At 35.2% G+C, this 18554-nt stretch overlaps 1 protein-coding gene across 12 annotated transcripts in view; it reads left to right on the top strand.

Annotated features, from left to right (window-relative positions):
• Positions 1-18554, top strand: part of PARD3 (par-3 family cell polarity regulator) — a 674271-nt gene that overhangs the window by 318609 nt on the left and 337108 nt on the right. For all 12 annotated transcript variants that reach the window (XM_049776411.1, XM_049776408.1, XM_049776410.1 and 9 more), the window contains exon 5: positions 2231-2362. In XM_049776411.1, the coding sequence (XP_049632368.1) occupies positions 2231-2362 (132 nt within the window). The remainder of the gene's footprint in view (positions 1-2230; positions 2363-18554) is intronic.

The following is an 18554-nucleotide window of genomic DNA, read 5'->3' as shown; positions in this document are numbered from 1 at the left end:
AATATCACAACCCAATTTAGTATCTATAGGTTAACTTTTCTTGAATAAAGGTTTCATTAGGAGTTGAAAACGATTTTTTTTATCCCATTCTACTTCTATTGTCAGTCTTCTGAAAAGACAAGCTTCCTTTCGATTACAACTTTTGTTTCCTTGAAAATACAATAGAAAAAGATGGGCAGACTTAAAATTTGCACGTTTAATTTTGTCAAAATGTTGGTGTAGTAATTATGATTTATTCTTATAAGGGATACTAAGTTAATTGCAACTGTATTTTTGACCACACCAATTGTACTGTGGGAGGGCACTTCAGGTGGTGCTCAGGGTGCTTGTTGTATGGAGAATGGAATTAGTTTCAGCTGCTTGCCCATAAGTTTCTTTTCCTCTGTGCTCTCTCTGCTCCAAAGCCATTTAGATTTAGTTATCTAAATAAAAGTTTGACTTTCTTACCATGTCTCAACTAGCCTTTCAGAACCTTGAATTGAAGTTTTTAGTTCAGAGGACAAACAAAAATGTTCTTGGGAAGGAACGAACATCTTTTTTTTTTAAATATCTTTATATAAACACCTTGATTACAAATATGATTGTAGTTGGGGTTCAGTCATGTAAAGAATACCCCCTTCACCGGTGCAACATTCCCACCACCAATGTCCCAAATCTCTCTCCCCATACCCAATTCCCACCTGTACTCTAGACAGGCTTTCCACTTCCCTTATTCATTCACATGGTTATGATAGTTCTCAGTGTAGTTATTTCTCTAAGTGCACTCAGCACTCTTTGTGGTGAGCTTCATGTTGTGAGCTGGACCTTCCAGCCCTCCTCTCTTTGTCTCTGAGGATTATTGCAAAAATGTCTTTATTTTTCTTAAGACCCATAGATGAGTGAGACTATTCTGCATCTATCTCTCACCCTCTGACTTATTTCACTCAGCATAATAGATTCCATGTACATTTATGTATAGGAAAATTTCATGACTTTATCTCTCCTGATGGCTGTGTAATATTCCATTGTATATATGTACCAGTTTCTTTAGCCATTCATCTGTTGAAGGGCATCTTGGTTGTTTCCAGAATCTGACTATTGTAAATAGCCCAGCAATGAACATAGGTGTGAGGAAAGGATTTTTGTATTGTATTTTTGTGGCAAGGAATGAACTTCTTTGTAATTTTATCTCATGGTGATTCCATTAAAAATTATTAATTAAAAATAGTAATGTCCAGAAACATCACTATTGCTCTGGGATTTATTAAATATTTAATCAATCACTTCCGTGTGTTTATGTGTCTATTTCTGCTTATTGTTAGTGTGCTGCCCCTTCCAGTAGTGCTTAGAAGATATTTGTTTGGTTGGCAGTAGAGGCTACTCTATATTATTCAGGGAAACATTCAGTACTAAGGCCAAACTCATTCTGGCTTACGTACTCTGTGGCTCACTAGTAACTTTGTTTTTATATAAAGATATCCCACGCTTGATAAAAAATGATGTGTCTGTATGTGTCATGATTTGGATTAAATTTTGTTTATATGTATATATATATATACATATACTTACAACTAACTATGTAACATATATAAGACTAGTCTGTGTTCCTAGTCTTCTGTTCAAATTCACACTGTTACAAGGTGTTACACAAGGTGTAATTTTTTTAAAGGCTTTGAAAACAGGTATAGGGCCGGATCGATAGTACAGTAGTTAGGGTGTTTGCCTTGTAACACTAGCTGGGATTCCTGAGACCTCCAGCAGTGATTTCTAAGCACAGAGTCAGGAGTAACACCTGAGCACAGCCAGGTGTATTCCCAAATCAAAACAATTAAACAAATAAGTAAATGAATGAATTTGAAACCCTTTGGTGACTTTTAGACATTATTTCACAATATGATCAAATTAGAAATAAGAGAAAAATGTTGTGATTGAGAGAGTAAGTCTGGGGTAGAAATACCTTACATTTTTTTGGTACATGTGGTTGGCCTGAGGGATTGTTTTGGGAGGGAATGCATATTATTTTGTCTTTTTATTCCCCTATTACGTGTGATACAGTTTTTCCTGATGTGTCACTACAGATATCTTTTTCTTAGGTGTGTAGCAAAATGTACTCAACCAGCTATTCTTTATAAAGTTGGGACATATTCTAAATATATGGCAAACTTTATCTTGTTACCTTTGAATACTAATTTCAGCAGTCATTTTCAATATTTGCTATTTACATGGCAACTTCCTATTTCTTTTTGAATAGAAAGATGAAAACTACAGAAGCCTTCCACGGGATACCAGTAACTGGTCGAACCAATTTCAGAGAGACAATGCTCGCTCATCTTTGAGTGCCAGTCACCCAATGGTGGACAAGTGGCTGGAGAAGCAAGAACAGGTATGACTACTTCATCTGCCATTAATAAAACTTCTTGGTCCATATACACTCTGTCACAGTGACCATGTAGACACTACTTATCATGAATAGCTCACACTTAAATGTGACTTAATTAACACAAATTGCCAGCATCAATTGTTATTCTAAAAAAAATTTGGGGTGGGGGAAGCTGTCTAAAATAAAAAGATTTTTGTGATGGTCCCTCATTAGAGATTTCCCATAAGTCGTTTTGGGACTTGTGATGAATTCTGAATCCACTTAGAGTTTGTTATGTTGTTGCACAGACATTTTGGCAATAAATAATGCTGTTTAACGTTCATTTGCAGGCATTTGGTAAAAAATGAGTTGCCTTAAAACTATAAGATTTAAAGTATATTAAAATGTATTAAAATAGAATAAATATATTTACATATTACATATATTTATTAAATACATTACATTTAAAATATAATATTTTGATAATAAATGTTTTAAATAATGCTGATATTAATCTACTACTATCAGATTAATAGCTTTAATCTAGAGAGCATTAAGGGTGAAGTGGCTTAGCATAGACCTGTAGTCAGGTTATATGGCTTTTCTATTCACCATATGTAAGATAGAGCTTTGTGGCAAAACTTGTTCCTCAGTTTAAATGCTCCTCACTATCTATCAAATGGGCATCAAAATAGACCTGTTTTATGGGGTTGTTTGATTAAGTGGTGCTAAATCTGCTGCCAAGGATTTAAAATAATGAATCATGGGCTGGAAGAACAGTACAGTGCAATATGCTCATGCCTTGCATGTAGTTGATCTGAGTTTGATTCTCAGCACCAAATAAATATATTTCCCCTTTCCCAATCAGGAGTGATCTGAGCGTAGAGCCAGTAGTACAGTAGAACCTGAGCACAGCTCGACATGGCCCCAAACCAGAATAAAATAGCCCTACAAAAATAAATAGAAATATTTTGGCTGGTACCTAGAAAAATTCAATGCATCATCATATTGTTGTTAAGAAGAAATCGGTTGCTAAAAATAAGAAACCTGGGTTGCATAAGAAAATACATGTGCCAGAAAATCTTGAGCAAAAGAAGCTGAGAGGAGGGTGTCACTGAAGTTACCTCTGGGTGGCTTTGACTCTCTGTTTTGGGCATGTACACACCATATTATCTAACAATTATTGAACTGTCTAATTATGTTGGCTGAGTATGCTGTGAATTGTTTAGGACCCCTGAAAAATCCCGAGAATATTACTTCCTCTTCCTTCCACCAAAATAAAAGAAAATGAAAGCTTTTCTTCTTTGTAATTTTCATATAAAATAGTTTGTAAACTAAAGAGATTTCATGCCTTGATTTGATTGAATTTATTTGATGGTTTTATTCCATTATAAGCAGTTTTTTAAGAAGAAACCAAACTTCCTTTGCCTCTGTAGTTTGGTGTAGCTAACATTAGCTAATTGATTCCTGGAACTGAAAACATTCCTCCTTGACTTAAGTTTAAAAAATAATGATCCATTCTCTAAATTTGATGACTTCACATCAACAGGATAATTAACTAGGTGGAAATTCTATTTAACTGTACAAGAACAGCAAAACCCATATTAAAACTTGAAAAGTAAGCACAATTGTTTGAGCAGTAAAAGATTAATAGGCTATGTGGATTCCACTGGAAGTCTAGTCTCTTTTTTTCTCATTTAATTGTAGAGTTTTTTTCCTTAACAATTCCCCATGAGTCATCTGCCTTCAGTGACCTGATGTGGCTTTCTCATTTCTCTCCTCAAGTTTCTGCCACTGAAAGTACAGTAAAGAGCATGGTTTCACATAGATGAAATGATGTTGTTACATGCTTTTTTAAAAAAGCCTTTCCAGTCTAGATCACCAGGAAAGAACTGATGACTGTGTTTTTTAGTTATGCCATTTGGACTGAAGAGGTCAACAGAGCTCTAGGTTTTATATGCCTTTACTGTTTTTCTTTTTGCTCTGATTTCTACCAAACTGTTTGCCTCTCATTATCTCTATTTTTTAAATGTAATTATGACCACATGAGCTTTGCCAGTGGGAATAAACAGTAGGAATGAAATGAACAAAAGAGTGTTAAATACTCTGTGCCAGTAATCACCTCTGGTAGTTGATGGCGTCTTTGCTTTATTGTGGGATTAAATTTATAGAACTTGGTATTGAATCTTCTTCTATGTTAGAATTTTGATAAGCTACACATCTCTGAATCAAAGTTAGGTGAGATACCTTCTTTGAGCATTCCCAGAACAGTCTTGGAGTTAAGCCCAGTGTATCTTCTAGAAATAGAAGTTTTTCATTATTTTGTTTTTCAGTATCTGATTTCCTCTAGCTCAGAATTACTTGTACCAGAATTTCGCATCACATTCATTTAATGTATTTCTCAAAAACATCTTTGAAGCCACACCTGGCAGTGCTCAGGACTTACTCTTGATGCTGCACCAAGACCTACTTCTGTTAGGCTGTTGGGACAATATGGGTCATTGGGAATCAAATTTAGATTTGTTGCATGTGAGGCTAGTATCCAACCTGCTGCTCCAGTCCTCCTCCTCTTCCTCCTCCTCCTCCTTCCAGTGTCAATCTTAGTACTTCTTTTCTAAGAGATCTTAGAGGAAGGATTAAGGGTTTTCCAATTTAATGAGTGGCTGTTATAGACCCTTGAAAATTTTATATGCATCTGAAATTTTAACCCTACCATCCAAAAAATAAAAAGTAACAAAGCCCTTGAGTTTTGATGTTTGGTAATGTTTTAAGAAATCTGACTTCCTTTTAACTTTTACCATTTCCCTGACTCTGTGTAAACTATAAATTAATGTTGGCAGATAATAGGTCATAGGCTGACTTTGTTCTTTTGTGCCCACAGTTTATTGTAACTAATAAATTCCACAAAAGGGGAGGTAGGAACTTTACATGATTGGAAGAATTTAGGACCAGAAAGTAGATGAATCTTAAGTGAAATTTAAACTAATTGGGAGCCTGCCATTTTCACTACAATATCTTGGTGAACAGGCCTGAAGCCAATTAACAGAAATAGCAAGGAGGTGCAAGGCACATTGTAACCACCACTTAAGTTCTGTTATAGGGAATGACTGCCTTGACCTTTAGAGAAAAATCATGTTTTAGGGTTCTTTCCATCAAGCAAAAGCTTATCTAATTGGTAGTTGTTTTCTGAAAGACATAAACTGATGAGAAGACAAACTACCTTAAATGGCTGGTGATGACTCAGTGCATCTGTGACAGTTACTGTCTCCTTTGTACCTGGACAAGAGTGACACCTCCGAGTCTCAAAACCAGCAGTTCTAGGATCAGTAACCATAGATTTTAAAAATTACGCATTTTTTGAAAGTCTCCACATATGCTACTCTCGTTTAATACTTTTTTTTTTTATGTACAATAGAACATTCCGGAACTCTGAGGATTTATTTCTAAAATAAAGAAGTCTAATTCAGGAACAATGTCTATTTTTACATTAATCTGTATTTGCTAAATATTCATTAGAATTGAAAAACTGCTCAATGTGAAATATTTATTTAAATAAAATAAAGTGAGAAGCTAAATAATTTCTTATTCTCAGCAAAGGATAATTCTTGTTTTCATAATTTTAAGCTTTGGAAGGTATTTCTACTCTCATGGATTTGGTTAAGTTTCTATGAAATTTTTTTAGCTTTGACTTCCCTGGTAATTTGATTAGGCCCCAAATTTTGAAGAATAAGTAAAATTCTAATGCATAAGCAAGTTGATAATTTTGGGTCTGTTTTAGTGAACAATATTTTATTTTATATATAAATCTTTATTTAAACACCATGATTACAAGCATGTTCGTAGTTGGGTTTCAGTCATATACAGAATACCTCCCCTTCACTAATGCAACATTCCCACCACCAATACCCCCCTCTCCTGCCTGTATCTCGACAGGCATTCTACTTCTCTCATTCTTTAACAATGTCATGCTAGTTAGTGTAGTTATTTCCCTAACAGCGTTCAAGCTTCAAATTTTGAGTTGCTCCTTCCGGCCCTCCCAGCCCTTAACTCTATTGTCTCTGGACCTTATTACAGTAATGTCTTTAATTTTTCTTAAAACCCATAGATGAGTGATACTATTCTGTGTGTCTCTCTCTCTCCCTCTGACGTATTTCACTCAATATTTTAAATATTTAAATATTTTAAATGTATAATTTTTAACACTTGTGTATCAGTATATAAATAAGTGTGCTTTTTCACACATAAATTCTGCTTTTTCACTGATAAAGTAGTAGGTCTTTGGGATGAGCAGATTGTGGGATTTCTAGTCATCTGTTTTATCACAATGTGTTCTTCCTGATTTGTTTGCATAGGGGATGATTCCTTTTTTCAATATCCTTTTCTAAATAGAAAATTAAAAACAGGGCCGGGCGGTGGCGCTCGAGGTAAGGTGCCTGCCTTACCTGCCCTAGCCTAGGAGACGGACCACAGTTCGATCCCCCGGCGTCCCATATGGTCCCCCAAGCCAGGAGCGACTTCTGAGCGCATAGCCAGGAGTAACCCCTGAGCGTCACCGGGTGTGGCCCAAAAACCAAAAAAAAAAAAAAAAAAAAAGAAAATTAAAAACAACAACAACAACATGTCATTTCACTGATGCGAAGAAGTATCCAAATGACAAAAAGAAGTTGGCTTAAGAATATAAAACACAATCTTAATTACGAAATTGGGACATGGCTTCTGTGGAAATCTGATTACTGCAACTGAAAACTAGTGATCCAAATGCAGTCAAGGCCATTCCCTTAAAACATGGCTTTATAAATTTTGATGAGCATATAGGACTTCATGGTACCTGCTGTCATTAATGAAGCATCAATTTGCCTTTTTGGCTGCCAAATAGTAATTGGATTGTGATTTCTCTTTTCCTTTTTAATTGACACTGCGTGTATAAACTATGGAACTAAACGACTATTTAAAAATAAAAGGCTATTTAAAATAATGACTATAAAATATTTTTAAAATTACAGTTTCTTTTTTAATTTAAATGAAGGGAATTTTAAAAATAGATTATTTCCTTGACTGACAAAATCTCCACAGAGTGTATGTTGAAATAAACATACATTATATTTAGGCTCAGCAAATGAAAAAAACTTTTAATTCCAAAATTGCTTCAAAAGTAAAGTTCTTTTTTTGTTGTCGTTAAAGTGCCAGCAAGCATTGTAGCAAAACCTAGACTATTCACATATCTAAAATAAAAACTAAAGTAAACTTTGAAATGTTTTTGTGTTATCTGTGTGCATGAATAAAATTAGGTGATTTTTTAACTTTAATTTCAGAATAACTGCTGTAAATAAGAATTCAAAATGTTTTGAGTGAAGAAATCAAATTCATCTTCTCTTGAATGATGATACCACATACCACATATCATAAGCACCAGATGTTTTCCATTTCTATTATCTATTTCTGTTATCGAGGAGTTACTGAACAAGTGCCACACAGGGCAGTGGTGCTGATGGATGCTCTTCTGAGAACTCATAGATTTCTGGGAGATTCTCGTCAATTGTATCCAGGCCCAATTTTAATGACATTTTCTTTTGAGCATCAGAAGCAACATTTTACCCTTATACAAATTTAGTGACAGAAGATTGATTAAGTTTGGGAAGTATGATCTCGGATGATCCTCTTGTCTGATCCTTTGTTTGTGTGACCTTCCTTGGTTGTATAAACTCTGCAAACTTCCTTTTTGTGCGTGTTCAAAATGGGGGAAATAATATCCATTAAATGGTTTTGTGTGTCAAGATTTACACAGTAGCCCTTGTCAAAATGCAGATTAGGTTTGTGGGGTACTGAGGCACTTGTTGCTAGGTTTCTTTCTATATTTTAAGTAAGAATAGATTAAATGACTACACTTCAACAATCCCCTCTAGTTTAGAGTAACAATTTTTTATTTTCCTTAAATACTTTCCCTGAACTGTGTATTGGAAGTACCATTTGGTATGCTGGCATGATTCATTTTCGTCCCTGGTGTATTTTTAATGCCCTCATCATCTTTTTAGAAATGGATTCTTGTTTCTGAGGCTTCTTGTCAGAATTAGAATAAAACTTAATCTTTTTACATCATCTCTGTTTCTTTTCTGAAGAACAGAATCTGACACAAAAATGACGTTAGTGTTAGTCTCTATGTCTGTGTCCATTTTTTAACCTTCCCTTTTGTTTTTGGCAAGCATGCATGTTTTTTAATACTATTAAATCTAAGGATACCATTTATGGATGCTAAGTGTCTTCCAGGGGCTTCTTCTTCTAAGCATCTGGTTCCCTTTGTGACATGAATGGAGTTGGGAAAGCACAGTGCTACTCATTGGCTTTTAGTGTGCAGTTGAAGGGTCCTTATCTATTTTCCTGTACCTTTATGATTGACTATATTTATTGTTTCTCTGGCCCATGGATCTAAAAGCCTGTAAGCAGTTAGCAATTGTGTCCTAAACTCTTTTGAGTGAAAAATCCTTGATGGTGTGTGGATTAACCTTCCTGGGGATCCTGTCAGTAGCTGATGATTTCCTTGCCTCTGAATGCATCTGCTAAACTTGATGGTTAGAGCTTGCACTGTGGATAAAGATACATTTTCATTTATAGTTATGACCCTCAGGTTGCCTTTTATATTTTCATTACATGCAGTCTTCAAGATTTTTGTTGTGAGCAGTGTGATTAAGTGTGCTGTTGAAAAGAATACATGCTTTATACTCTAACTCTTATTCCTACCCATCTGTATGTCAGTTGCTCTTCAAAATTGTTCTTTATTTCTATGTTCAGTGAGCAGTAGAACTGCTAGTTTTTTAAAAATACTAGTTAAGAAACTGCATTAACATTTCCAGTCTGCGGTACCTGGCTTTTATTGCGCTTTCCCTTAAGGCCTGCCTACAACAGTGACTCATTCTTAAGCCATTTTTAATTTTGGAATTTAATGATGGAGGTCGGTACGCTTTCAAAAATGAGTCCTACACAGGCTTTTTTTTCTACTACCTTTTGCATCATTTTGAAATGATCCTGAAAAATCGCTATTTTTAGTGCTAGATCCTTTTCCCCCAATGGTTTTATGTCTTTCTGCCTCTTACCCCTGCCACTAAAATCTGGAATATGTTTCCAATAGTTTTTCATTGGCTATGCATATTAGCAAACCAGTGTTTTCTCTTGGCTTTAGAACTGAAATGAACTCTTTTAAATAGTGGAAAACATTTCAAAAAAAATGAATGAATGAATGAAATGAGTATGTTGTGGTGCTGTTGGGTGGGCTTTTGCATTTCACTCTTGGCGTTGGTATTATTTAGATTCATACGTAGCACATAATTGGGACCAAGAGCTTGTACTGTAGTTAGGGTGCATGCTTAGTATACAATTGAAACTGGTCAGACTCCAGCAGCACTTGGTTCCCTTAGTATTTCCAGGTGCAGACTTCAGGACCAAAGTAGTATCTCATCCTCTGCTCCTTGGATTGAACTATTTGCCAAGCTGACCCAGAATTTTGGGCTCCAGGATTCCTTAGCACAACCTCTTCCATGACACATAGTATTACTGATTTTATTTTTTATTTTTAGCAAATCAATTATTTTTGTTGGAAGGATTAGATTGTCCAGCCACATGTCATATGTAATATGGTGAGATACTAGCATATGCTGTTACCGAAAGAAGTATTATTGATAGGCACAAATTCATGGATATTCATGTTATTCTTCACAACAAAATGTAACTCACAATACAGGCAAAATAAAATGTAATTGTTTGGGGGGGGGGATTTGTGCCACACCTCATGGTGTGATCACTCCTGTTAGGCTCAGGGGATCATATGGGATGCCAGGTATCAAACCCGGATCTGCTGAATGTGAGGCTCGCAGCACCCTATTCACCCAGCCCAAGAATAAGTAATTTTAACATTAATTAATTTTAAATTGTATTTATTTTGTTTAGAAATATGAAACACCATTCAAGAATTTTTTTTTTACCATTTTCCCCCCATAGTCTGTGAACTTACAAATTTGGTGGTAGAGGGTCAGTTTATAGCTTTCATGTATGTAGATAAAACTCTCATTTCCATGATTGATCTGGAATTGAGCGACTCAGAGTAAAGCTGTGTATAAACATGACTATCTAGTCACATAGGAATATGCTTGTTTTTGCATTACTATCAGGTTATTTCCACTGAAGAAAATAAACCTTAGAATCTTGTTGCTTGCATCTTTCATTAGCCAGTGATACTCTATGTATTTTTATTGTTTTACCCCACCTCTAATTGCCCTCCAGTCCTGGAAAATCTCTTTATAAATATAGCTCATATTTTCTTGATGTTTTTGCACCTCCTACCCCTCCTCTCTCTGTCTGTTTTTCAGGTTCCTATTAGTCAGTTATCACTGTTGACAATTTTGTAGAACAAAAATTATCCAATAGTTTCTATTGGCTCTAAGCTGGGTATAATGTAGCTTCATGACAGGCTTTTGTTCAACACCTGGCTTCCCTGTGACATTAGACTGATTTGTGTTAAATAGTTGTATCACACCATTTTCTGCACTGGTAGGCTTGTGGAGTGGTAAGGGGTAAAATACTTAACAGCTGGCTAAAGTTGCAGTCAATTTCCTTGGAATTCCTCAGCATGCATTATGTTGAGCAAATTCTGATTTACTGAACTTTAAATCAGGTTTCACAATTTTCTGAGCTGTATTTTCAGAAGATGGTGAAGATTGGATATGACAGTCTGCATAAAACCTTAAAAACAGTACCCAACACTCATCTACCCAACACATAGTATGTGTTACTTTTGATGCTGGTATTTTGGGGAGTTGGGCCTGCATTATGTTCCTCTACCAGCCACTTCCAAACTGCTCCTCTGGGGCATGTCCAGGTGCCATCATCACTGAGCTCATGCTGGTTACCTTTTTCTTTCTAATCTTGGGAGTCCTTGAACCTGCTTTTCTCATCCTAAAAGATATTCTTTTATCCTGACCCTCCTCTCCCTTCTCTTCCCCTTCCCTTCCCCAAACTGACATCTCCAAAAGAGGAAAGAATAAAATACAGATGGGGACAATTTCTCCAGAGAAAATTGTGCACTAAAGTAAGAAACTGCACATCAGAGACAAGGATTTGGATATAGCACCCATTAAGTAGGAAAGTACATACCTCAGAGAACATATGGGCAAATGTACCTCCCTTCCTCCCTCATTCCCTCCCTTCTTTCCTTTAATTCTTTTTTTTTTTTTTCATTTTATTTTTTAGACCAGACAAGGTAGTGCTTAAGGCTTATTTCTGGCTCTGTGCTCAATGAACACTATCGATCTTATTTGGACCATATAAGGTTCAAGCAATTTAGCCCACATTAGCTCTGTGTATAAGACAAATGCCATAGCTATTCTGCACATCTTTCTTATCTCTAGGTACTTTTCTTGGTATCAACTTGGTTCTCCATCCTCAAGTTCTGATTCTTTTTATTTTTTAATACTAATTTTTATTTTGACCAAAGTGGATTACATATCTTTCACAGTAATATTTTACGTACATATTAACATTGAATCAGGGGAATTCCCATCATCAAAGATGTCCTTCCTCCATACCTGATTCCATCTTGCATCCCATACCCCCCACCCTCACCCCACCTCCGGCTGCAAGTATAAGTGATCCCCTCTGTATCAAGCATTCTTGACACTATTTCCCATTATCCTACTTACTCATGCTTTTTGTACCTGCCCTGGCCAAAATGTGGTTATGTGCAGTAGTTTTGTCCTTTTCTCCTCATCATGGCAGTTATACCATTTTTAAAAAAATTACTTGTATTTCTCTTTTAATGTAGTCTGCTTTATATGTGTTTCTTATGCTATTTTATTTCATAATTTATTTTGAGGAATGCATGGCTACTGGTGTCAGTAGATTTATTTCACGACGTTTGCACCTAAACACATCATACTTGGAGTGAATATACCTATAAGACAATATCTGCTTATAATTAGTGTACTTAAAATGTTCATCTTTTAAAAGATTTTATAACAGGCATTTTTAGTAAAAAAAAGACTTATTTCACATATAATTTATCTTCCCTTACATTAAAAACTTTTAAAGAATCTCTTTTGGGTAAAATTGAAGGAAGTTTGAGAGGAGGGCAGTGAGTGTTAGATTATATCAGCAGAACTTTATGCTTTTGGACTTACTGATATTTTTAGTCCCCGGAGAGACTAATTTTCCTGAGAACTTTGTATTTTAATCATAAACAGACTCAATTCTCTAATACTTTCATAAACCTTTGGCTGAGACTTTCACATTAATGTCTTGAACTCTTAGAAGTAAAAACATATTTTTGTATGTTGGCCAAGGAAAATATGTCTCAACTCAAATAAAAATAAAGTATTTGTTATCTTAAAGCGGTTTTCCCATTGAACTTTGCCTTTAATATTTTGCTAATTTAGTTTCCTAATATTGGACATGACTTAGCAGCGATTTGACACATTTGCTGTGGTCAACATAATGATTATTTGAATTTTTATACTTTGTCTTTGACCAGGGTGCATATTGTGATAGTGTATTTTATTATTGAATTAATTCATTTTGGGAAATTGTAATGAGATGACAAATATATGCCTTTAAAATGATGAATTAGGTACTTCAGATTATGAGAAAAACGGATTGTGCAAATGTTTTCTTCAAGATACATGTACACTTTCTTTTCCTGCTCTTAGTAAATAGGTGTACTTGCACTTTGACTTGGTCGCATGCTGGAATACTATTCTAGGCTTCTCTAACACCATTTCAAAGCTCATCATTGTCTTGAGAACTGTGGTGTACATCATTAGTAGATTTCCTTCCTGAAATATTTCAGCACTACATCATCTACCTGATATCTGCTTCCCTTGCCATTACCCCAGTCTCCCTCACCTCTGCATGTGCCATGTGGTAAGCTTCTTCTGAAGATGCGTTTTTAAGTTTCTGTTGTTGTTGGACATCTGTTGCTTCATGTTTATGTGTGATAAAAATCTTTCTGTGTCTTTCGCTCTTCCTCTAACTTTACTCAACATGATAGTCTCTGTTTCCATCCATGATGTGCCAACAAAATTGCTAGTTTCGTATAGCTGTGCCGTATTCCGTTGTTTTTTAATGCCTGCTTATTTTCTTTTAATTTTTTGTGGTAAATGTTAACTCAGGAGTCTAAGGTATAAGTATATGAAATTTTACAGACACTTTTAAATTGTACTTAAAAGTCTAAATATAATAAAAATTTTCCATTTAAAAGGTATAAGCTTAAAAATTCTTAAAACAATTTAAGGGTATTACTATGAATCATATAGTTTCTTCAAGAAATACTGCTTTGGGATCACTGGACACGTGCTTTTTGTTTTGTTTTTGGGGTTTTGGAGACACATCCAGCAGTGTTCAGGGGTTAATCTTGACTGTACTCAGAAATTAATCTTGTAAGGCTCCAGGGACAATATGGAGTGCTAAGAATCAAACCTGGGCAGGCTGCAGGCAAGGCAAATGGCCTATTCACTATGCTATTGCTCAAGCCCCGGAATGTACATTTTTTGACATAGATGACTGCTATAGGTGCTAAAACCTTGCATGCAGAGACAGTGGAGTTCAATCAAAGCATGAGCAGACATGGTGGTTAGCTCTGGATCATGCGTATGGTTGCCTATACTTCTGGAAGTGTGGAGTGGGTGTGGGGGTTAGGTAGCCTGCCCTATTGCCAATTTTTATCTAGTTACCTAATCTTGGACATTGGATTGTTTTTAAATTTTGGCTCTTGTTAATAGTTTTACAATAAACCAGGGAGTGCAGCTGTCTTTTCTAACTTAATTTTTTTAGACCCTAGGGGTTCATGCCCCAAAGTGGAATTGATGGTTCATAAACTAAATTTCTTGTCCATATTGTTTTCCATAAAGGTTATATCATTTGATTAGTTGACAATCTCACACAAATAAATAAAGGTGCCTTTTCCCCCACGTCCTTGCCAAAATCTGGTAAATTTTATTCTTTGTGCTGAGATCCAGTCTCACTGGTATAATATGATTTTTCATTATTGTTTTGTTATGCATTTTCCTGACAATATATGATAAAAATTTTCAATATACCTTTGCCTATCTGTATGTTACTTTTTCACCTCTGCATTCATTTTTTGATAAAGTTGTTTGTCTTTATATTTATGGAATATTAACCTTATCCAAAGGGTGGTGGGTAAATATTCTCTTTCAGGTTGGGGTATCTTTATTCTGACCATCATTTTCCGTGAGGTATAGAAACGTGTTTGTTAAATATAATTGCATTTATTTGTGTTTGTTTCAGTTTGCTTGTCCAATGATTTCAAATTACCTTCAATGTTATGAAATGTTTTTCCTCATTTTCCACAATCTATGGACTCAAACTAGGGATATCAAAGTTTGATATCAAAGTCTTCAATGCATTTTGATTTGGCTTTTGTAGAGGGCATCAAAAAGTGATCTGAGCTTTATTTTATTTTTGCAACTTACCAACCAGTTTTCCCCAGCACTATTTGTTGAAGGGACTTTCCTTGTTCCAATTCATCTATCTTGCTTCTTTATTAATTGCTCATTGTCTTATTCAGAGGCATGTTTTTCTTCTGCTAGAGGTGTGTGTGTGTGAGAAGGTGATTTCTGTAGGTAGGATCTCATACACTCTTCCTTAGTTTCACCTTTTCTCTTTTTTGTTTTATTTCTCTGGTCTTGTGCTTTGCCACAAACACTAGCTGAGTACTTTTATTTAGAAGTCTTTAAACTCAGGCCTGGAGAGGTAGCACAGCGGCATTTGCCTTGCAAGCAGCCGATCCAGGACCAAAGGTGGTTGGTTCGAATCCCAGCGTCCCGTATGGTCCCCTGTGCCTGCCAGGAGCTATTTCTGAGCAGACAGCCAGGAGTAACCCCTGAGCACCACCGGGTGTGGCCCAAAAAAACACCAAAAAACAAAAAAAAGAAGTCTTTAAACTCAATCTATACTTTCTTTTAAATAATTTTTTTTGCCAGACTCCCAGCTCTCCTTTAAAATTTTTATTTTTTTTACACTTTTAAAACTTTATTGTTTGTGGTACTATGATTTAAAATACTGTCAGTGATCCATTTTTCTGTACATAATTCTAATTCCACACTTAGCACTATTGTACCCATTTTCTTCTCCCCAAGACCCTTATGCCCTCTCTTTCAACCTGTGTTCTCCCTGAAAACTCAGTTCTGTGGAGCAGTTCTTCCACTGTGTTGTCTTTGGGCCTTTGTTCTTGATGTTATATATAGTATATTTTATATATATGTATATATAATATGTATATATTAATATATATAATAAGTCCTACCTATTAGAATCATCATTCTTTACTTGTTTCTTTATTTCTGATTGATTTTACTTTGAACTCATTTATAGTTTTTCCCAAGCAGAAGGAATGTGGTTCCTAGTCTAATAACCCCTTCTTCTATACCTCACTTTCCATGCTATTGCACAGCACAACAATGGCCAGATAACCTTACCCCATTGCAGTCATTTCAAATGTTTCCTAGACCTAGAAAATAATACTACTGTCCATAACTTTCTTATCTTTATTTTGCTGTGTCTTCACGGATTTTAGCTATCTCATTTGTTTAAAAAAATGTTTTATCAATTGTCAGATTCTATATATATTTTTACTCTTGCTTGAAGACATGTCTTTCTACTTTCACAAAACCTGTTCTCATCCACAATTGTTTTAAATGAGGAAGTTATAGAGCATTTGTCTTTCTCTTCATCTATTTCTCCCTTATAGGAATAGTTCCTACTTGCTTAATCACTGATCTAAAATTAAACACATTAGCATTACTTTTTAAAGTATGTTTTCTTCCAGCCAGAGTCCAATTTAACTTTTTATTTTTCTGATTTTATTTCATACCATGATTGAATGCATATCCTATACTCCATTGGATTACTCATAAATATTCCATTTTGTTTGTCATAGATGTCCTCCCCACTTTTGAATACACAAATAAATTCTGTGCTTCACTTTTAAATGCTTATTGGATATTTGCTTTAAGACATTGCTGTGTGTAAAAGGAGAGTAGTTGGACTAGGGATACTAATTATATCAGCCAAAATTGATGTCTAGTTCATGCTTACTGAGTGTAATATTTTTGTTTGCTTGTTTGTTAAGAAAGGAAGTCACAAGGTACAAGAGCTGTACATGCACCTTAATTTTTGCTTTCCTGGAGGAAGAGAACCTGAGTTAAAAAGATACTTAAAATTAACATTTTCAAATTAGTTCACAGTAAGGGGGACTATGTTCATGTTTGTCTTCTGAAGAGGTGTGGACCTATGTCTATAACTAGAAGCTTTGGACAATGTTTGCTCTCTTTACAAACCCTTTCTGAAACACTGTTATTCATATGAAAAATTATGTTGAATTACCTCTGCTTCTAACTCAGATAGTTTTTCAAAAGTTTTAATGATCATCATCATAGTGTTCCACCTTATGCACAATAGTCCAAACAATTTCTGCTGCTTTAGCTATGTGATCTTGTTTACTCTCTCTCTCTTTTTTTTATTTGTAAAATAGCTGATAGGAACTGAAGCACTAGTATAGCAAGAAGGGTGCTTGCCTTACACACAACAGACCAGAGTTCTATTTCTGGTCTCCCATATTGTCCCTTAAGCACACCAGGAGAAATTACTGAGTGCAGAGCCAGAAGTAACCCCTGAGTATCACCAGGTGTGGCCAAAATAAAAGTAGCAAATAACTCCCTGTCTCATCACCTTTTTTTTTTATAATAATTTTTATTTTGACCAAAGTGGATTAAATATCTTTCACAGTAATATTTTAGGTGCATATTAACATTGAATCAGGGGATTCCTGATTCGCCTTTTTTTAAAAATTAGAAAAAGTGGCTATCAATTATTTCAATTATATTACATGCTAATCCAAAAAAAATGACAAATCCAAATTTGTAATAAAAATTACAGTTGTTAGATTGTAGGGATAGTACAGCTGTTGTGGTGCTTTTTTGTTATTGTGGCTGGTCTAAAAGCAATCCCTGGCACCATATGGTTCCCTGAGCCCCACCAGAAGTGATTTTTTTTGGACTTTTTAAAAATCATTTAATTTAGTAGTTTTCTTGGAAAAAAAAAACAATAAGTCAAAAATACCAAAAATATATACAGTTTTGTTTTCGTGTGGTTTTATTTCACCTGAAGGACTTGATGCTTCTTCCGTAGCAGGAATCTGGCTGCTGAAGAAGAGATTCTTGAGCCTAATAGAGTAAGCCCAGAACACCACATGATGTGGCCTGCAAATAAAAACAGCTGTAGCTCACCTATTCTAATGAGAGGTTGCTTTAAATTTTTATAAGTCATCTGCTTATTTTAGGAATGCAATCGTTTTTAAAACCTTTAAATAAAAATAAATAAAAATGTTGGTTTATTAGAACAAAAGACAGTATAATGGTAAATTTATTGACTATAATATTGTATTTTTGAAATAAATTTGTGCTATCTACATAGTATTTTATTTTTATTTCTATATGTTTCTTCTAATTATTTTATATCATATAGTTAAATATTTTGATAGAAAAAATGTAGCTAATATCAAATGTCAACTCATTTTTCTAATTGTTCTAGTACTATATAAACTTGAATATATTTTTAATATTCCACTAAGAAAAATTGTCATTATACTAAGCTTCTCTTCTTAGTATTAAAGGTAAAAGGCACAGTTTTATTTATTGCTGAATATTTTAATTATTGCGCTACAGTGCTTCTCATCTAGATGGATATTTTTGTTTAATTTCACACAATATGTAAATTGAGGAAGACATATAGAACCTTAATTCGTAAATTTTTGGCAGACATCTGTACATAAAATTTCCTGAGCTTTGATAGACAGGTTTTATAGATTCTGCACCCTTCCCCTCCCCTTCCCTCTGTCCCCTTCCCTTCCTTTCCCACCCCTCCCCTCCCTTCTCTTCTCCCCTTTTTCCCTCCTCTTTTTTCCCCTGTGCCCCCTCCCTTCCATCCCTTTCCCTCCAGTCCCCTCTGCTCCCTTCTATTTCCCTCCCCTCTGCTCCCTTCCCCTCTCCTCCCTTCTCCTCCCCTCTCCTCCCCTCTCTTCCTCTTCCCTCTCCTCTCCTCTCTTTATATTGTGGTGTTTGTTGACATTTTGCAGTTCTGTGCTTGGAGGATGCTCCTGTAGGCTGCTGGGAACCAAATATTTTGTGTTGTGCCATTAAACCTTGAACTCCTGTAT

The sequence above is a fragment of the Suncus etruscus genome, chromosome 7 (genome assembly GCF_024139225.1).
Source record: "Suncus etruscus isolate mSunEtr1 chromosome 7, mSunEtr1.pri.cur, whole genome shotgun sequence".
Classification (NCBI taxonomy): domain Eukaryota; kingdom Metazoa; phylum Chordata; class Mammalia; order Eulipotyphla; family Soricidae; genus Suncus; species Suncus etruscus.
This window is presented reverse-complemented; position numbering and strand designations above follow the sequence as displayed.